Genomic DNA, 22,175 nt, shown 5'->3' with positions numbered 1-22,175 from the left:
TCCTTCCTTCCTCTCTTCAAATTTCCCCAATAGCATTTAATGAATAGACTGTGGGGCTTTTTCACATTTTTTTTAATTGTGATTTTTTCTGTTACTGTTTATTACCCATCACCTCTTCTACCTCTACCCACACCCCTCCTACTGCAGTCACCACACATGAATAGACTGTCCTTACCTATTGTATGGTCTTGCTTTTTTTTGTCATATATTAATGGACCATATAGGTGTTGGTTTATTTTTGGGCTCTCTATTCTGTTCCATTGACCTATGTGTCTTTTAATGTCAGTATCATGTTTTGATTGCAATAGCCTTATAATATAATTTGATATTAGGTATATACTTTCAACTTAGGGATATACTTTCAACTTTGTCCTCTTTTTCTCAAGATTGCTGTGGCTACTCGGGGTCTTTGGTGGTTCCATGTAAGTTTTTTGATTATTTGTTCTAGTTCTGTGAAAAACACCATTGGTATTTTGATAGCTATTTCATTGAATCTGTAGATTGCTTTGGATAGTATGGACATTTTAACAATGTTAATTCTTCCTATCCATGAGCACAGGTATATGGATCTATTTATTTGTATCTTCTTCACTGTCTTATATTTTAATAGATTATGTCTTTTACCTTCTTGGTTAAATTTATTCATAGCTATTGTTTTGATGCAATTATAAATGGGATTGTTTACTTAGTTTCTTTTTCTGATAGATCATTATATAAAAATGAAACCTGTTTCTGAATATTTATCTTGTATTCTGCTACTTAACTGAATTCATTTATCAGTTCTAATAGTTTTTTTTATTATATTTTATTGATTATGCTGTCACAGTTGTACAAATTTTACCCCCTGGATCCCCTCAATACAGCACTCCCCACTCCCTCAGGCAATCCCCACACCATTGTTCATGTCCCTGTGTCATACAGATTAGGTTATTGGGCTATTCCATTTCCTGTACTGTACTTTACATCCTCATGGCTATTCTGTAACTACCTATATGTACTTCTTAAACCTCTCATCTGTTTACCATTTTCCCACAATCCCCTCCCATCTGGCAACCATGAAAACCCAATCTATATCTGTGATTTTGTCTCCGTTCTTATTAGCTTAGTTTGTTTTTAGATTAAATTGTAAACAGATAGGTATTTATTGGCATTTTATTGTTCATAGTTTTGATCTTATTCTTTTTCTTAAATAAGTCCCTTTAACATTTCATATAATAATGGTTTGGTGGTGATGAACTTTAGTTTTTTCTTGTCTGGCAAGCTCTTTATCTGTCCTTCGATTCTAAATGATAGCTTTGTTGGGTAGAACAGTCTTGGCTGTAGGTCTCCACTTTTTATGACTTTGAATATTTCTTGCCAATCCCTTCTAGCCTGCAAAATGTCTTCTGAGAAATCAGCTGACAGTCTTAATGAGAACTCCTCTGTAGGTATTTAACTTCTTTTCTCTTGCTGCTTTTAAGATTCTCTCTTTATCTTTAACCTTTGACATTTTAATGATGATGTGTTTTGGAGTGGGCCTCTTTCCATCCATCTTGTTTGGGACTCACTGTGCTTTCTGGACTTGCTATATCAATTTCCTGCACCAAATTTGGAAAGTTTTCTTTCATTATTTTTTCAAATAGATTGCCCATTTCTTGCTCTTTGTCTTCTTCTGGCACCCCTGTGATGAGAGTGTTGGAATGCTTGAAGTTGTCCCATAGGTTGCTTACACTATCCTCATTTTTTTGGATTCTTTTTCTTGTTCTGATTGGTTGATTTTTGCTTCCTTATGTTCCATATCATTGATTTGATTCTCAGCTTCATCCCCTCTACTGTTGTTTCCCTGTAAATTGTTCTTTATTTCAATTAGTGTGTCCTTCATTTCTGACCAAGTCTTTTTTATGCTGTTGAGGTCCTCAGTAAGTTCCTTGGGCATCCTCATAACCAGTGTTTTGAACTCTGCATCTGATAGATTGCTTATCTCCTCTTTTTCTGGAGTTTTGATCTGTTCTTTCATTTGGGCCATATTTCTGTCTCCTCATTTTGGCCGCCCCCCTATGTTTGTTTCTATGTATTAGGTAAAGCTGCTTTGATTCTGTGTCTTGGTAGTGTGACCTAATGTAGTAGCTGTCCTGGAGAGTACAGTTGCACAGTCTCCCCAGTTGCCCAGGCTGGGTGCTTAAGGTGCGCCCTTCGTATAGGCTGAGTACACCCTCCTGTGTAGTTGAGCCTTGATTGTTGTTGGCAGATTAATGGGATGGGTTTACCCAGGCCAGTCAGCTGCAGGGACTGGCTGTGTGACCACTGACCTCCAACCTGCACATCTGTGAAGGATCTGCTGTTCAGGGGCAGGGTAGTGGTGATCCGATGTGGTCTGTAGCTGCCCACTGGGTGCACAGTCTCTCGGGTTTCCTGGGTGGTTCAGATCAAGGTCAGCTCCCACCTATGTTTTGCCTGGGACCACACTTCCTAAGCTGTAAATCAATCTGAGATGTCTGGTATTTGTGGTGCGTTTGGAGATTCCCAGGTGAAGCCAAGCTGTGCATCTAGGCTGGCTGCTGTTAGTGCTGGGCCTGGGGCCACTTAGCAAGAGGTATGGGGGTTGGGTGCTCTCTGTGGCTGGTTGTTGCTTGTTTGAGACGATTTAGGAAGTTGTCATGCATAATCCAAGACCAGCCATTGATATGGAAAAGTCTCTGTTGACAACTTGGGTGGGCCTGTAAGTTGAGGGGAGTGGAGTCTCAGGATCTCCAGGGCAGGGCAAACAGTGTTAGTAAGGTTGATGGAGTCTAAGATATGGCATCTGCCTGCTGGCTCTGTGGCTCTTTTGGGAGGAGAGTTCACAAAAGAGACAGTGGCCTCTGCCTGCCTTTTGTCTGGGAGAAAGCTGTCCCCCAGCTCTTGCCTTGATGCCAGGCACTTCAGTTTCTCTGTCTATGCCACTGATGCCTTTCAATCTACTACCCTGGTGCAGGAGCTCAGAAGTGAGTCTGAGTAAGCGTGTGTGAGTTAAGAGGAACTGCTTAGGACTTCCAGCAGTTTTTTCCACCAACCCAGTCCCTGTTGGTTTTTGTAGCCAGAAGTTATGAGTACTTGCCTTCCTGGCACTGGAACCCTGGGCTGGGGGACCTGGTATGGGGCTGGAACTCCTTGCTTCTGGGGTATCCCTCTCGAATTTTTACCCATCACATGTCGGTGAGGGAGGGACCAGCCTGTTCCACCTCTCTTCCCCTCCCACCAGTCTGGACGGATGTGGTTTCTTTGATTTCGTAGTTGTCAGACTTCTCTTCAGCTTGATTTCTGATGTTTCTGAGTGATGGTTATTCTATATTTTAATTGTAATTTTGATGTGGTTGTGTGAGGAGATGAGCCTTGTTTACCTATGCTGCCCACCTTGACCACTTAGCAAGAGGTATGGGGGTTGGGTGCTCTCTGTGGCTGGTTGTTGCCTATTGCCAGTTCTAGTGGTTTTTTGGTAGACTCTTTAGGGTTCTCTGTGTACAATTTCATATCATCTGCAGATGACAGTTTTACTTCTTTTTTACCAATTTAGATTAGATGCCTTTTATTTTTTATTAGATTGCTGTGGCAAGGACTTACGGTACAATTTTTTTTTTTAATTTTATTTTAATCATTGTTCAAGTACAGTTTTCTCCCACAATTTTGAGTAAGAGTGGTGAAACAGACATACCTGTCTTATTGTCGTCTTCAGATGGTTACCTAGGTTGATGTGTAATTTACTTTTAATTTTGATGTGGTAAGAGGTAAGTTTCAGAGAATAATTTCAAAAGGAATATCCTTATAAACTTGCTGCATATTTAATGTGCTAAAGCAAGAGATAAGTAAAAGTGGTAAGTATATTAACCTTGTATAGTAACCATTTTGTTTGAAGCACAGTTGTACTTAGTGACATTTTATGTGTGTATATAATCACACTAATACTTGTAGTAGGCTCTACCACTACTCACTAGGCTCTACTCAGAAGGTAGTTTCTAAGTTGCAAATTTTAGGATTCATTAACTAAAAACCATTAAATTCCTGATTCCAAATACTAAAATTCACAGATAGAAAGGTAGTATTAAGAAAATTAAGCCCTGGCTGGCGTAGCTCAGTGGACTGAGCGCGGGCTGCGAACCAAAGTGTCTCAGGTTTGATTCCCAGTCAGGGTACATGCCTGGGTTGCAGGCCATGACCCCCAGCAACTGCACATTGATGTTCCTCTCTCTCTATCTTCCTCCCTTCCCTCTCTAAAAATAAATAAAATATTTAAAAAAAAAAGAAGAAAAAAAATAAGCAAGCTTTTAAATATCGTTTTATTTTTTTCTAGACTGGATATGAAAAAAGTATGACACCAGGACAAAATAGAGAACAACGAGAAAGGTAATGCCATCTTTATAGCTAAACTTCTTTATACATAAATTTTAAATTCTGTATGTAATGTATTTATGCCTTTCTGAATATTAAGAAGGTTAAAAAATAAACTATGCACAAAAAATATGTTAGCTTTTAAAATCACATTCAGCTGTACATTTTTTTTTCTGTAGCAGTTCTGATTTTTAGATATTCAGTGAGTTAACAGGTTATGGACCAGAATAATATAGCATTTACTTATTTTTTTTCTTAGTGGTTTTTCGTACCCAAATTTCAGTGTGTCTGCAGCCAATGGTGTACCTTCTGGAGTAGGTATTGCAGGCGGCAAGATGAGACGAGAAAGAACACGCTTTGTGACATGTAAACCTCCAGAAGAGGAGGTAGGTTTACATACTTAATACTCTTGATGTTTATTAAAAGCTTTGGTGTGTTGCGGTGGTGAGGGGAGATCTTGGAGGTGTGGGGTTTAGGGAGACCCAACACAACAGTAATGTGCCACTGAAATGGTTCCTTCAAAATATTTGTTTATGTGCACGTGTGTGTTTTAAACTACCAGATTTTTTAAACCATCTTCACTGTGACAATTCAGAAAACGTAACAGTACTGAAAAATTTCATGGGTGTCATTAAAAAGCCATAATTGTTTCAATAAAAGAATTGCAATGAAATTATTTGAGCCTTAGAATATTGTATAATTTGGTTTTGCAAATTTCTGCAAAAATAGATGAATGTGCTTTGTATTCATTTCACCTGCCCTTCATATTATTTGTGAACTTTATCATGTTGTGAAAGGTAACTCTAGGTTATTTAATTTCAGTATGAAGGTTTACCACAGTTCATTCTGCAGGGTATATTTCATTTGATTCTTAATATATGCTAAGGCGAATATTTGTGCACTTCTGCCTTTGCACACATGCAGTATTTGGTCTAGGCTATTTAGGAATGGAATTATTTGATTATAGGACATGATACACAAATTCAAGAGTATTAGATGTTGCCTCATTACTCTTCAAAGTAGTTTTCCAATTTAACACTTCCACCTGACAGTAGGTAGATATGGTTTTTCTTTATTCTTATTAGTACTTGATTTTGTTCATTTAAAAATATTTACCACTGTGATGGCTGTGAAGTGGCATGTCATAGGAGTTTTATTTTGCATTTTGTTGTTTACTAGGGAGAGGAGACGTCTTTTTGTGAGTTTCTTTGCCATTGGGGATTTCTCTTTATCAGTTTTTTCTTTAGGGTTATTTTATTAGGAAAAGTTTTTTATATATTCTGCGTATGAAAGTTTGAAAAAAGATATGGACTAATGGAAGATTGGTTAAATTAGCTTTTCTTTCCCTATATGTTGTATTTGTTTTCTGTCTGCTTTGAGTTGAAGGCAGGTCTCATTTCAGTCTTTTTGTAGATGAATTTCAGCCTAGCTGGATTAGTAAAGTTTTTATTTGTCATGTGTTTCTAATTAAAATTTCATTTGTAACTTTCTCATTGACCCATATTTTTCAAGAGTATTTATTTAGATTTTTAAATAGGAGATCTTTTCTAACAGTCTTTGTTGACTGTGAAGTCATGTTTTGATTGAAATTGTTGTATGTATTAGTATCTTTTTATGTCTGTTGCAAAGCCTGCTTTGCAGGCTTATTTAGAATGGGAAATGTTTCTAATTTTTTCCTTATCTATCTCTTCTTATTTGTTTAGTTGTGCCTCTCCAGAGGCACAGCTCACCAGAATCATGACTTCTTTGGCAGTTGGGACCTTCTGCCATGGAGCCTATCTTGTAATAGTTATGCTAGGGGCCTTGGCTCCGTTACTGGCCTTGAGGCTCTGTGTTTTCCCTTAGATTCTACTTGTTGCTGTGCTGGAGTGTTGTGTAGGGAGGGGAAGTATTAATATATTCTATCTTGAAAGAGAAACTCTCAAATGTCATTAAATTACATAGTGTATGAAACTTTGTAGTTTTCTTAGCAAGCCAATTATCTTTTGTGATTTAAGCTCTTCATGTAGATTTAATTACAGTTATGAAATGGGTTATTTTGCCTTATATACATAAGGAAATTAATACCTGATTGATATAGCATGAACTTGTTCTTTAGATGGGTTTTTATATTTCTCAGTAAAATGAGTGGTCCTACCTTTTTAAAGTTTATCCCTGTATGAGAACAATTACTAGCTTGGTTTGGTGTTTGCCAAATGACAGATTGTGAATTTTGCTTATTTCCCTTCAGTTTCGATCTCAGGTTGGTACCTGTAGCTTAATTTCAGCTGTCTTGTAGATTTGTGTTTAGTTTGACTTTGCTGTGTTGAGACGTTTTGGGGGGTTAAAATTAATTTATTTACTTTGGCTTTTAGTATTTGGTATATTAACTATAAGGAGCTTTATGAAACTCTTAACTTCCCAGACCTCTTTATGACCTCCTCCCTTATGTGGGCCCCTCTCTTCATTCCGGTCAACTGCCAACTGCCAATTTCACATCCCAGGATGCTTCACCCAACTCCTTCTGCCTCTAACTCTCTTCCATACTGGAGTTAGAGTTTCTACATTTCTGAGGAAAGAGGTCCTAATGGGTGGCTGCCCCAAATTTTCTGCGTACCCTCTGTTTTTTAAAAAATTTATGTGTAATAGTTTTGGATAGATACTTCCTTATTTAATGTGTCCAGTACCATTTTTTGTTTGTTTCAGATAGCAAATGTGTTTACACCACATTGTTTCTTAAATTAATTGTACTTAATGGGAGTTTTTGGTAAAAAGATCGAAGATTCATTTTTGTAGGTTTTTTAAATAGGCTTTTAGGAAGGTCAAGTGGAAGAAATTTTATCTTTAATAAAATTAAACAAATTATGCTAATTACAGATACATTTCTACTTCATAGGGACTGGTGTATTTCATTTACTAAACATTCAGTTTTATAGAATTCTATGTTAGAAATAACCCAATTTGGACTTCCGGCCAAGATGGAGATGAAGGTAGACACACTGTGCCTCCTTGCACAACCAAAATAAGGAAAACAACAATTTAGAAACAAAATAACAACCAGAAGTGACAGAAAATTGAACTGACAGAAAATGGAAGTCCAACAACCAAGGAGTTAAAATAGACACATTCTTCCAGACCGGTAGGCGTGGTGGAGAGGGTTCGTGGCACAAAAAGCAGTGGTACTGGGCGTGCAAGGAACCACAGGCGAGTAAGATGGCAGCGGGTGGACCCTGGGCATGCAGGTGGTGGCTGGCAGACCCCAGGGCAGACCCGGTGAGGTAGCAATTATGAAGTGAGGGACTGTGGGCGGTCCCACATTTGCGAGCAGATAAACCAGGCAAAACTGGGGAGTGAGACAGACCTCGCAGCCTAGGGTCCCAGTGCCAAGAAATAAGGCCTCGAAACACTGATTGAAGACAACTGTGGGGGTTGAGGCGCCGGGAGAGACTCCCAGCCTCATGGGAAAGTTTGTTGGAGAGACCCACAGGGTCCTAGAATGTACACAGGCCTACCCACAAGGAAATCAGCGCCAGAAGGGCCCAGTTTGCTTGGGGGAAGCAGCAGAGGGGACTGGGATCCGACAGAGAGTGGAGCAAGTGCCGTTGTTCCCTCTTGGACCCCACCCCCACATACAATGTTACAACCTAGCCACTGGGTTGCCCCGCTCTGGTGAACACCTAAGGCTCTGCCCCTCATACATAACAGGCAGGACGAGACCAAAAAAAAAAAAAAAAAGAATGGCCCAAACAGAAGAATAGATCAAAGCTCCACAGCAAATACAACTAAGCGACTAAGAGACAGCCAACCTATCAGATGCACAGTTCAAAGTACTGGTGATCAGGATGCTCACAGAATTCGTTGAATTTGGTTGCAAATTAGATGAAGAAATGAAGGCTATGTTAAGTGAAATGAAGGAAAATGCACAGGGAACCAATAGTGAGGGGAAGAAAACTGGGACTCAAATCATTGGAGTGGACCAGAAGGAAGAAAGAAACATTCAACCAAACAGAAAAGAATGAAGAAACAAGAATTCAAAAAAATGAGGAGAGGCTTAGGAACCCCCAGGACATCTTTAAACGTTCCAACATCTGAATTATAGGGGTACCAGAAGGGGAAGAGGAAGAGCAACAAGTGGAAAAGTTATTTGAACAAATAATACAGGAGAACTTCCCCAATCTGGCAAAGGAAATAGACTTCCAGGAAGTCCAGGAAGCTCAAAGTCCCAAAGAAGTTGGACCCAAGGAGAAACACACCAAGGCACATCATAATTACATTATCCAAGATTAAAATGAAGGAGAGAATCCTGGAAGCAGCAAGAGATAAGGGGACAGTCACCTACAAAGGAGTTCCCATCAGACTGTCAGCTGATTCCTCAAAAGAGACCTTGCAGGCAAGAAGGGGCTGGAAAGAGGTATTCCAAGTCATGAAAAGCAAGGACCTACATCCCAGATTGCTCTATCCAGCAAAGCTTTCATTTAGAATGGAAGGGTAGATAAAAAGCGCTTCTCAGATAAGGTCAAGTTAAAGGAGTTCATCATCACCAAGCCCTTATTATATGAAATGTTAAAGGGACTTATCTAGGAAAAAGAACATTGAAAACATGTATGGTAAAATGGCAGCAAACTCACAATTATTAACAACCACACCTAAAACAAAAACAAAAAGGAACTAAGCAAACAACTAGAACAGGAACAGAACCACAGAAATGGAAATCATTTGGAGGGTTAGCAACAGAGGAGTGGGAGGAGGAGAGGGGGAAAGGTACAGGGAATAAGTAGCATAGATGGTAGGTACAAAATAGACAGAAGGAGGGCAAGAATAGTATGGGACATAGAAGCTAAAGATGTGGGTGGGAGAGGGTGTGCAGGGTAGAGAGGAATGAGACAACTGTAATAGCATAATCAATAAAATAAGTAAAAAAAAAAAAGAACCCAATTTGCAAAATGAGGTAGTAAAAGTGTGTTTTAGCTTTTGCCTTATCTCAGATTCCAACATTTGTGAGGATTGTGTGCTGGTCCCTAAACACTGGGAATTTGCCTTTGCTGTGATACTCTGTTTTTATAATGGAAAAGTTCATTGATGCTGAATAGATAAGTAGTTTATAATAAGATTGAGTTCGGGTAGATTTAAGTGCTTCATGTTGTCATGTGTTCTGCCAGTCAGTGGTGTCATGACTTTGATTGACTTAACTCCTTGTACATCAGCTTCCTTCTCTTTAAAATGAGGATAAGCCTTGAGCAGTGCGGCTCAGTGGGTTAGGTGTCATCTTGCAAAGCTGACTGTCACCAGCTTGGTTCCTGGGTCAGGGAACACACCTGAGTTCACGCCAGGTCCCTGGTTGGGGACATGCGAGAAGAAACCAGTTCATGTTTCTCTCACACATTGAGGTACCTCTTTCTCCCTTTCTTCCTCCCCCCCAAAAATAAATAGTCTTTTTTTGAGTTGCTATCTCATTGTAAAATCTTTTTTAAAAAATGGTGTTAAGAAAAATATATTTAGCTTGTGTCTGTAGGATGTCTGTCATTTAATACCTGTCTGATATTAGGCCATGTATCTGTGTGCCCCAGTTTCGTCATCTACAGTACTAAGTGTCTATCTCCTGTGAGACAACCCATGTAAAGGTATTACAAAGGTAATGTATATAGTAAGTCACAGATTTGATGGTGATTTTGTTTAACTTGAGGCATCTGTAAGCATCTAGTTACAGCTCTTGACTTAGTTTCACCCAGATTTGTGGGACCCACTTTTGATCAATCAAGTCAAAATATTGGTGACTAAGAATCAAATTTAAAATTGGTTTAAAGTCAATAATAATAATAACCAGCAAGGGCAACCATATAGCTTAATGAGTTGGCATGAGGTACAGGTTATGTTCACTTGGTGTGTCCAGGTGTTATAAAGGGTCTAAAGGGAAGAAAATCAGGCTAAGGTTGGAGATGGAAAGAAACATCCCTACAGAAATACCCAAATGTGTCTGTTGTGTCCTTCCTTCCTCCTCCTCCACATTTGATTATACGCTTCACACAAGAAATTTTGAAAGATTGGGCAGTGAACGTACATAATACTAGCACCTAGATTCTAATATTTTGTTATATTTGCTTTAGCAAATAAATATTCATATTTTTGGGGTGCATTTCAAAGTAAATTTAAGACTTAACTCAGTATACTTTACCCCCCCCCACCATACTTCAGCATGCATTGCATGAACTAGAGTTAAATATTTGTTTTTTAATTTAGCAAGAATTTTCAGGTGGTGAAATGTAAAATTAATAGGTGCATCATTGAATGAATTTGACAAATGTTTACATCTCTGTAACCCAGAGTCCTGTGGAGGTGTCAGACATTTGCAGTCCTTACACTTGTGCTCCTTCACAGTTAATACTCACTGCCTCCACTCCTGGAAAAATTACTGTTCTCATTTTTCCCCCACTGTGTATTGGGTTTTGCTTGTTCCAAAACTTAATATCAGTACAGTTCAGTGTGCATTTTTTTTGGAGGGTCTGGCTGTTATGAATAAAGCTGCTGTGAACATTCTTGTTGTACCTTAATTGAAGACATGTTTATTTCTCTTGGGGTAAATATAGAACCAGACAGGGGAGGCAGGAGTAACATTTTATACTCCCACCAATGTGTGGGCATTTCTGTTACTCTGTATCTTTACCAGTAGCTGACTGTCATTTTTTAAATTGTAGCCATTCTGCTTTGTGTATGGTGTTATATCAATGTAATTTTAATTTGCATTTCTCTAATGACTAGTAATATTGTATTCTTGTTTATGTCCTTATTGGCTGTTAGTATCGTCATTCTTTGTGCGATCTCTGTTCAGATCTTTTGCCCTTTTAAGATTGGGTTGTTTTATTGAGTTGTACAAACTATGAATTCTGGACCTAGATACTGGATTTTGCCATGTATGATACACTCCATGTATAATATGTGCCCACATTTTTGTCCCAAAGTTTCAGGAGAAATAATCTTTCATTTTAATTTTTTAATTCAATTTTTTATTTATTTATATTTAGATACTTGACTTTTTTTATATTATAAAGGAATTTTAGCATTTTTTAGCATTTATTTTTTAACATATTATGGTACAACAAATTTTATGTAACAAATAATTAACAAAACACAAGAACAGATACAAGGTATTTCAGGTACTACCCATATATAATACACATCCTTATTTTCCGTCAAAAATTTGTGCAAGAAAAGTGCACATTATACATGACAAAATACAGTATTTTGAATAATACATGTCTTACAAGAAGTCTGAACCTATTTATTTTTTCTCTATTATTTCTCTGTACCTAAGCAACTCTCTCGTCTCCCCAGATTGCAGAGTTCTATGTTATTATCTACTGAAGATAATTAGCAGTGCTTTTATGTTTTTTCTAAATTCCTTTTTTACTTCTTGTGTAACCCATGGATTATTTAGAAGTGTGTTTAATCATGATTTTAATGTTTTGAAATGCATTAAGACTTCTTGTATAGCCCAGCATAACGTCTGCTTGATGAATCTTAAAGAATGTATATTCTGCAGTTGTTGGGTATAGTGTTCTGTAGAAGTCAGATAAGATGACTGATACTATTTCCTAGATCTTACTTGTTCTTGCTCAACTTTGTGAGGCTTATTTAGGGGGTCTGTCTGGTTAGTCTATTAAAATTGTTGAAAAACAGGAATTACAATTGTCAACTTACATTTGATATATTTTTCTCAATATATTAATACATAAATATTTGCTTCAAATATTTTGAGGTCCTCATTAGAACATACACCTTATACCTATTACAGTTTTTCAGTGATGTACCTCTTTTAATATTAATACATGCCCTTAAAAGTGTTTTTTGAAATATTCTTTGTCTTAAAATCTACTTTATCTGGTATATATATAGCCAGCCACTCTTGTTAGAATAAGCTTTCTTAGGCTTATCACAGGTTATATCTTTTTTCAGCCATTTACTTTCAACCTGTGTCTGTATATTTTAGTCTCTTGTAGATAGCATATAGTTGATTCTTGCCTTTTAATTGGACTGTTTACTTGTAATGTAATTACTGATATGGTTGCATATGGCCTGCCAGTGTTCTAATTTTCCCATTTTTTTTTCTTTCTTTTTCCTTTCGAAAGCCACTTTTTTGGGGGGTTAATTGAATATCTGTTTGAATTCCATTTTAATTACTTTTTGGCTTATCTGTCTCTGCATGTTACTTAGTGGTTCCTCTTGGGATTACTGTGTATTTTACTTTGTGTTAATATTGTACCGTTCCCTTTGAAAATTTAAGAATCTTGTATCCTTATAGTTTGATTTACCATCACTCCCTTGGTATGTTATTCTGTCATTGTCATTTGTATTACATTTAGATAGATAGGCTATAAACCTATCGCATATGATTTTAAAAAAATTTTTTAAATGGGTACAACTTTTTTTAAGGTTTTTATTTTACTTTATTTATTTTTAGAAAGAGGAGAAGGGAGGGACAAAGAGAGGGAAAGAAACATCAATGTATGGTTGCCTCTCATGTGGCCCTCACAGGGGACCTGGCCCACAACCCAGGCATGTGTCCTGACTGGGAATCAAACTGGCAACCCTTTGGTTCACAGTCTGCGCCCACTGAGTTACACCAGCCAGGGCTCACATAGGATTTTTGCTTTACACAGTTAAAGAAATTAATGGAAAAAATTTATGTTTGCTCCCAAATTCTCCATTTCTTCCAGAAATCTGAGTTTCCATATAGTGTCATTTTTGTTTACCCTAAAGAACTTATAGAGCAGGTTTTATAGCAACAGATTCTCTTAGTTTTCTTTTACCTGAAAGTGTCATTATTTTTCCTTTGGTGGCAGGCTTAACTCTACTAAGGTGTGATTTATGTATAATAAACCTCATCCATTTGAAGTATCCAGATTGTTTTAGCTGGCAGTGAACTCACTGAACTCACACTCTTGTCTCGTCTGTGGTGGGCAGCAGCTGAAACTCTTTAGTCTTAATTGGCTGTTCAGTGTCTGCCTTACACACATGTCATTTACAGGTCTGCTGGAGATTTGGACAGTTTATATGCAGACTTAGGGCTCCCCTTCTATGGCTCTTCAGTCCTGCATCTCCACTCATTTTCTAGCTGCTCTGGTCACCTTGTCTGTCCTGTGATTCCTCCTCTAGCACATTTGCAGTTTTCTCTGAATTTCTTCTGTCTAGTGACACCAACTCAAAAAGAGAATATGAAGCTCACTCTGTGTTCTTCTCTTCTTTCAAGTATCTTATTTCCTCTAGTTTCTGCTTGTTTTTGTTTGCTCTTCAGTGTTTTCAGATAATTTTTTTTAATCCTCATCCAATGACATCTTTTCTTTGCCTTCTCATACACACTCCACCCAGAAGTTGAATCCACAACCTAGGTATGTGCCCTGACCTGGAATCAAACCTACGACCTATTGGTCCATGGGAGTATGTGCTAACTAACTGAGGCACACTGGCCAGGGCTCAAAGAGGTTTTTTTTTAATATTTTGTCCAGAGTTTGTAATTGTTATCTGTCAGAGTATTGGTAAAATATGAACTACGCCACCTTTAGCAGAAGCAGAACTCTTTGTTCTAGATGTGCGTCATTTGAGACTTGGGTGGCCTTTGCTAATATTGAGTTAAAAACCAAGGCAGTTCACCAAACTCATTAATACTGATATTTATTAAATGATAGATAACTTTGTTTCATGTTAATATCACAACCACAGTATATTATTTTCTTTCCTCATTTTTCACTAGTTTGGCAATTGGTATTGAGGGGTAGGTAGTTCACAAAGTCATATAGCTGGCATATGGGATTCAAATTTTGTTTAGTTTGGTTTTTTCCCATTCAAGAGCTCACATTGTTAAAACTGCATGGTGCTGCCTTCTTCCTATTTTAAATTTACCTGTAACTATATAAAATCTACTTTAAAACAAGAACAGATAAAAGAATGACATAAAAGATGAACCATATCATTATAAAACTTAATTGTGTTTCAGGAAATGGAAGTACCAGTGTTGCCAAAAATCTCTCTACCCATCACCAGTTCTTCACTGCCTACCTTTAATTTTAGTTCCTCTGTGATCACAACTTCATCACCAGTTAGTCCTGCACAGTCATCAACAAACAAGGTACAAAACCTTTGTACAAGTAGAGGTCATTTGTGATCTTTCTTATTGTTTATTTTAAAACATGTACCATACTTCACCATGCATACTGTACCACCCATATCTTAACACTGCCCATGTATAATGCATGTCCTTATTTTTCTCTCAAAAATTTGGGCAAAAAACAGTACATTATACACTGCAAAATGCAGTAATTCAGTTTAAGACAGTGATTAATTTTCACTATGGAAATCAACTCAGTAAGAAGAGAAAAATGGAAGTGGTATTTCGCCTTTTTAAAAAATGTACATTATAATGGGATATGTTGTAATGGGGGTGCTCTTCAATTCTTACGCAGCAGTGCACTAAAGAAAGAGATGATTGTGTTTGTTTCCAAACTGTTTTCAAATGAGATGCTTTTTTTTCTGTAAGGATAGATTTATGTTTTTATTTTTCAAGTAGGATTAATATCTTTAATTTGCTCGTTAAGTTTTTACACTTTTGTTTTGGCTTTTACTTTTTCTGAACTTTTACTTTTTAAAAAATCTTCTAAATGTTTGCTTATGGATGTTATTTTTCTTCTTTAGACAAATACCCATGTTTGAAAACTGTATGCTCCTCTTCTAAGAGGAAGGCAGATTTTATAGCAGTTACTATTAAGTATTTTTGAGAAGTTAAAAAGTGATTTTTAAATCTAAAAGGGGAGAATTTTGCTTTTGGCTTCTTTGGAATAATTAGCTTACGGTCTATTTTACTGTGACAGTTTTCTTTTTCTAAGGAGTTCTCTTTTGTATTTTGTTTAATAATTTGGAAAACCAGGTACAAATGACCTCTCCAAACAACACAAACAGTCCCATGTTCAGATTTTCATCTCCAATTGTAAAATCTACTGAGGCAGATGTACTACCTCCACCATCTGTAAGTACCAACTAAAGAATATTTCATATTAATTGATTTCAAAGGCACACTGTATTTTTATCTCAAATCCAAGATACTATCAGTGGTAAGAAATAAACTATTTTTCTTCTGGGTTAAAAAATCACAATGTACAGAAAGGATGAGTGAGTGAAAAGCCTTTATTTTTGACTTCACACATCATGCACACACACACAGGTATATTCCTTTTCTTACGTACCATTTGCAAGTTAAGGTGCGGACATCTTAATGCCCTTAATACTGTCCATGTTTCCCCTAAGTAAAAGGACATTCCTTTGTCCTTTTACAATACAGTATATCCACAATACAATTATCATACCCACAAAATTTAACATGATACAATAATAACATAATCCATATTCACATTTCCCTATCAATCCCAGACTGTCCTTTAATTGCTGTTTTGTTTTCTCTTGGTCTTAGATCCAGTTAAGATTAGGACCTAATCAATTAAGTCATCATGCATTTAGTTAATATGTTTCTTGAATTATTTTTAACCTAGATAAGTTTTAGATATTTATGTTCCACAATATGTATTTGTTTTTCTTTGTAATAGAAATAAATATTTTGGGTAAGAATTATAAGTTCAGTGTTTAGGTTTCCTAATTCTTATTTGGCATGTGTATCATTTTAACATGTTGCTCTTCGTGTTTTTTACTGTGTCATTGTATTCTGTCAACCAGATGCCCCAGATAATTGTAGTTTCCCTGCTGCATGCTTGAAATCTGTTTGTTGTCCAGAAAGTCTCAAACTTTTTTGTTAGAAAATAACATTTAGCAACCCATACTTAGGCATTAGGAACACATTACTTATATACTGCTTTGAAAGAAAAAGGTGCCTTAGAAATTAAAAACTCTGCTGTTAAACTGTGAAACTCCATTTGTTACAAGAAGCATCACAGTTTTAGAGATTGTAAAACATGAAAAATTGTGAATCTTAGAATAAATGAAATTCAGTATATATTTTCCACTTGAAATAAAAAAACCCCTCTATTTGATACTTACTTAAAACTAATTTGACACTTAAAGGATAACTTTTCTCTTTACAGATTGGTTTTACATTTAGTGTGCCTGTTGCAAAAACAGCAGAACTTTGTGGCTCTAGTAATATTTCAGAACCAATCACAAGTAGTTCCGGTAAGTAAAAATTTCTCACAAATTTTCACATAGTTGCATACATTAGATTAATATTTCTAATTCTTTCACCTTTGGAAATTCTTATAAATGCTTTCATTTGAATCAAATTGGCTCTGAAAAGCAAACAAGGAGCTAATATCAACCTTTTGACAATAATACTTTTTAGTAATTATCCTCAGAGATATTTAGCTTCCTAAATGTAAATATTAACACTTTGATTGTGAAGGGGATAGTCACAAAGTGAATTTATGCATTGTCTTTGTTCAGTCAAAATAAGTATGTTATAACAGAAGTCTTATAAGAAATCAAGAGTTGTCTACGTTGTAATTGCAGTGGATTCCCTAAGTTTACTGTTAGATTCACAAGCATTTTTGTGTGTCATGATTATGACACATAACCTTTGCAATTAGTAATACATACTATCTGAACTCAGGAAATTGGCATAAGTGAGGGAGAGGTGAATAATCAGTTATTTCTTTTTTAAAAGTAGTTTTTCTTTTTAGGATTTTGTTTATATTTTTAGAGAGAGGGGAAGGGAGAAAGAGAAACATCAGTGTATGAGAGAAACACAGATTGGTTGCCTCCCATACATGCTATTAGTTTAAGGTGTACAACATAGCAATTCAACATTTATGTAACTTATGAAGTGATCACCTTGATAAATCTGTTACCCATTTGACATATGTAGTTACTATAATATTATTGACGATATTCCCTAGGCTGTACTTTACATCCCTATGAGTTTTGTTTCTATCAGTTTGTACTATTTGTACTTAATCTCTTCCTCTTTTTCACTGATCCCCTCGTCCCCATCCCATCTGGCAACCATCAAAATGTTCTCTTATCTTTGAGTTTATTTCTGTTGTATTTGTTCATTTGTCTTTCTGTCTCTTGATGGACATCAGGGCTCTTCCCACCTTTTGGCTGTTGTAGATAGTGCTGCTGTGAATATGCATGCATATGTATTTGTTTGAATACTCGTTTCAGTGTTTTGGGGTATACACCTAGGAATGAAATGGGTGGGTCAGATGGTCTTTTGAGGAACCACAAAGTTGTTTTTCTCAGCAGCTAGCTTATTTCATTTTCCCACTAGCAGTATGTGAGGGTTTAAATTTCTTTACATCTTTATCACACTTCCTTTTCTCTCTCTCTCTTTTTTTTTAATAGCCATTGGTTGGCATTTCTCTAGTGATTAATGGTGTTGACCCTGTTTGTGTATTTGTTGGCCCTTTATATAACTTCTTGGGAGAAATGTCTAATCAAGCCTTTGCCCACTTTAAAATGGGTTTGTCTCTTTGCTGAGATGTAACCATTTTTATAAAGTCTGGATACTGTATACTTACCAGACATATGATTTGTAAATAATTTCTCCAGTTCAGTGGATTGTGTTTTTACACTTTCTTGATAATGTCTTTAAATATGCAAAGGTTTTTAATTTTGGAGAAGTTTAAATTTTTTTTCTGCTTGTGCTTTTGGTGTCATATCTAAGAATATATTGCCAAATTCATGGTCATGAAGATATTCATCCTAGCTTTTCTTTTAAGAGCATTATAGTTTTCTTATATTTAGATTAGTGATCCATTTTGAATTAAGTTCTGTTTATGGTGTAAGGTATATGGGTAGGCAGGATTTTTTGAAACCCCTTTTTAATTGGCAAACACTCAAGTTGAAAAACCTGGTTACTTTATTATAAAAGATTTCAAATATTCTCTGAAGTTGAATGGTAGATTGAATGCCCATATACTCTTTACCCAGCTTCAACATTTACCGCTTTATGACCAATCTTATGTATCCCTCCCTCCCTTCTTCCCTTTGCACACATACAAACACACCTATTGGTTTACTTTGAAACAGTTCCACACATATTTCATCTATACAGTCCCCTGTTAAAACTCTAACCACAAAAGCATCATCATACTCAAAATATAGATCTCTGATTTTAAGTAAAAGGATATGTTTGTTTTGGAAAGTTTGGGAAATATAAAAAGTAAAAGCAATAAATAAAAGTCACTCATCACTAGCAGCCACCCATTATTACTCTTTAGATGTAAATATTCAAAATCTTTTGGACTTTCTTACCTGTTTTTACCTATAACTGTGCTTTTAAGAAGGATGTTTTTGTGTAGCTGTGTAACATTTTATTGTGTTAGTGTTTTGTACATTTATGTTATCAGTCCCTCACTGAACATTTATCACCCGGGTTTTCAGTGTTGCAATGGAAGGATAGTTTCAGTCATAGGCCAAGTTTCTAGAAATAACTGGCTCAGTTAAATATTTTTAAGGCTTTTTTAAAATCAGTATTATAAATTGCTATGTAATTGATTACATATTTCATGAAGGGAGTCAAGTTGCCTCAGTTGCCATATCCTCTTGAATGTTTCAGCTTGACTTTCTTAATTACCAGTGAACTCATTGGGTTGTAATTATAGTCTATATTTTTTGTCCTTCTGGAGGAGAGAGATGTACAATGTGGGAAATAGTATTTTTACTTCCTTGTAATGGCAGTTTAACTCTGTACTGTTAAATAATTTGTTCATTATTTTTGAATTTCAGACTTTTTAATGATGTTTTAGAAGTTGATCCAAATATTGTCTCTAAAAGATCTTTTCAGTATATTTAAGTTGAGTCCAGTGCTTTTTCTTGGCATAATATCTTTTATAATTAAAAAAAATTACAGCTCAAGATATCACTGCAGTGCACAGTACAAGCTGTAAGAAGCCAGATGAAGATTTTGAGGGCCCTTTTAGACCTGCAAAAACCCTGAAAGAAGGAAGTGTCCTAGATGTTCTGAAAAACCCCGGTAAGATAATGGCTGCCCTTGAGAAGGTCTAAAATTTTAATTACAAACTCATGATTTTATTTTAATGTCCTTTGTGGTATACTTTAGGCTTTAAGAAAAGTATGGCTTATTTGACAGGGGATTGACTTTTAAATGTAGATGTAATCCAGTGTAATTCTTTTAGGGAAAAGATTTTAGAAACTCTACTTATTTCTTTAGAATTCAAGGACTTCATACTAAAGTGAGATTTTTAAATGGCAAGTATAGAAGGAGAAAATGAATTCTTGTTAATAGAGGTAGGCCAACATTGAATAAAAGTAAATGAACTTCATGATATACGTGAGCATGTCTTTCTCACCAGAGTTTTGAAACTGCCTTGTTCTTCTCAGATTATTCCCCAGTTGTGATGTATGTATAACAAGGCCAGCAAACATTTGCTGATTCGAATGTATGTAAGAGACAGTCTCACTTAACACAAGATACGAAAACTAGTAGGTAATAATTGAAGGCAGTGACTAGAAATCAGGTAATAATTGAAGGCAGTAACTGGAAATCTTCAAATAGGAATAAGTTTTCAGTTTGACCATCAAAGAAAATAGTCACAAGTTCAATTGTGATGTGTATGATAAGAATGTAAAGATGTTTTTAAGGTAATCTAGTAGCTCAGAAATAATTTAGACTCAGCAGAAGTGTTCATGTATAATTGAATGGGGATTTGAAAATAAGGTTGGCTTCTGCAAGATTTAGAAGGGTTAGGTTTTTTTTGGTTGAGCTTTCAGTAATTTAGATGAGTTTATTCAGTTATGGCAGAACTCCAGAATTCCTGTACTAGAATTAACCAAGTAGTAGGTAAGCATCAAATTTATATAGTTTATCTTCATGTAAGTTATACTATACATTCAAAATGCCTACATCTCCCCCCTTTAACTTCTTTTTAGTAGCAAAAATTTGGAGATCATATATATGTTCTTCTGAATGAGAAATTACGAAAATTCAAAAAAGTGGAAGGAATAGAAATCGGTGATACTTTCGTCAATCTTAGTGACTTAAATTAATCATTAACAACATGTTGACCACTGGCAATAACAGCTATGTAGGATTTTTTGGCTCTTAGCTAAAAATAGTTTTAGGCTGAGTTATTTCTTGGCAGCACTAGAAAAATCTAACAACTTTCAGTTACCTTATTCCCTTTTGATTTTCTTTTCCTTTGATGCTTAAGGCTAGAGAAACAGGTCACTGAGTTTGTTGGTGTGAATAAAATAAAAATTAATTGGTCCAGAGTAAAGGATTGAAACATTTCCACAAATAAAGTGTACTTTCAGTGAATCAGTTCCATGGCAGCAGTTTGGGTAGCACACGGACTTTTTCCTCCTGTATTATTCTGTGCTTCTACTTGAATACCTTCGTTGTCTCGATACACCTTCAGTGGTTATAAAAAGGTATACTTACAATGTGAAAGGAACTGAGATTACATCTGAGAGATATTTGAAGCAATTTTGTTTGAATTTGTGTTTGTATAACTTTGCGCGGGCCTGTATTTGAGTAGCATGAGCCTGTACACCATTAGGATTGACTGAGTAATTTTTGTACTTCTAGGCCTTACCAGATTTGTTGTATCTCTATTGTAGTTTATCATATTTGTCATTGAACTATTGCTGTTTTAAAGCTCTGTATGAGTTTAGTGTAATTAAAAATAATTCTTACCATTCTGTTGTACTTTGGAGGGACATCTGCCCAATGACCATACCTATACAGTTCAGCTGGTTTTTACCAAAAGTAGAGGATATCACAGTAGTGGGTTATGACTGGATCGAATTTAAAAATTATAGATATTGAAGTCATTATAGCCAAGAGAACACCTGAAAGAGACAGATGGGGAAGAAGACTATGAATATACTGTCGGTCATTGTCGCAGGAATGTGGAGTGTAGTAAGACATTGATGACAATAGTGTAGATGAGTGGATGACTATAACTAAAGCCTTAAGTTAGGTATTGTTTGAATTATAATAACTAGAAAGTCTGAGAGGAAGAAGGTGATATATTATAAAGCATCCTTTCTAGAATGTTAACTAGGTGTCATTTATTTATGCAATTAATAAATAGTGCTTTGGTGAAAATCACCTCTGAAGTGCTCCATCTTGGATTGTAGTAACTCAGCGATAAGGTAATGCTATCTCCCAGTAATAATATTTCAGTTAGTGTTTTGATTAGAAAACCTTCCCTAACGTTTTTTTTTCAACCCCTGCCCTAACCCCTGTAGGTTTCACATCACTGAAGCCAGATTCTCTTGCTGCTGATCCTACCACCACAAGCCCAGTAGTTTATACAAGACCGGCAATAAGTAGCTTTTCTTCTAGTGGAATCGGGTTGGGGGAAAGTTTAAAAGCCGGATCATCATGGCAGTGTGATAGTTGTCTGCTTGAGAACAGAGTAACAGACAGCAAGTGTGCAGCCTGTCAAGCGACAAAATTGCCACCAAGAGATACTGCTAAACAGACTGGAATTGGGACACCAAGTAAAAGTGGCAAAACAACTCTTCCTGCATCAGGGACAGGTTTTGGAGACAAATTTAAACCAGCAGTAGGAACTTGGGATTGTGATACCTGTTTAGTGCAAAATAAACCAGAAGCGATAAAATGTGTAGCTTGTGAAACACCGAAACCTGGAACCGGTATTAAGCGAGTCCTTACCTTGCCAGTGACTTCAGAAAGTGCTGTCACTGTGGCTGCTTCATCTTCCAGCTGCACTGTGACCACTGGTACCTTAGGATTTGCAGATAAATTCAAAAAGCCCAAGGGATCTTGGGAGTGTCCAGTATGCTGTGTTCCTAATAATCCAGAAGACAATAAATGTGTGTCCTGTATGTCTGAGAAACCAGGTACGTTTATGGCTGTTTGGAATAAT

The 22,175-nt window shown here is 36.2% G+C and overlaps 1 protein-coding gene across 2 annotated transcripts in view; it reads left to right on the top strand.

Annotated features, from left to right (window-relative positions):
* Positions 1–22,175, top strand: part of NUP153 (nucleoporin 153) — a 75,757-nt gene that overhangs the window by 37,508 nt on the left and 16,074 nt on the right. The window contains exons 10-17 of one of the 2 annotated variants that reach the window (XM_045847049.1): positions 387–422; positions 4,307–4,359; positions 4,604–4,730; positions 14,312–14,443; positions 15,239–15,337; positions 16,404–16,491; positions 19,169–19,291; positions 21,532–22,149. In XM_045847049.1, coding sequence (XP_045703005.1) covers positions 387–422; positions 4,307–4,359; positions 4,604–4,730; positions 14,312–14,443; positions 15,239–15,337; positions 16,404–16,491; positions 19,169–19,291; positions 21,532–22,149 — 1,276 coding nt within the window. The remainder of the gene's footprint in view (positions 1–386; positions 423–4,306; positions 4,360–4,603; positions 4,731–14,311; positions 14,444–15,238; positions 15,338–16,403; positions 16,492–19,168; positions 19,292–21,531; positions 22,150–22,175) is intronic. The other variant, XM_045847050.1, reaches the window with a different exon arrangement.

The sequence above is a fragment of the Phyllostomus hastatus genome, unplaced genomic scaffold, assembly GCF_019186645.2.
Source record: "Phyllostomus hastatus isolate PE091 unplaced genomic scaffold, TTU_PhHast_1.1 phas_contig_524, whole genome shotgun sequence".
Lineage (NCBI taxonomy): Eukaryota > Metazoa > Chordata > Mammalia > Chiroptera > Phyllostomidae > Phyllostomus > Phyllostomus hastatus.
Note: the sequence above shows the minus strand (reverse complement) of the source record. Positions and strands in the feature narration are given on the sequence as shown.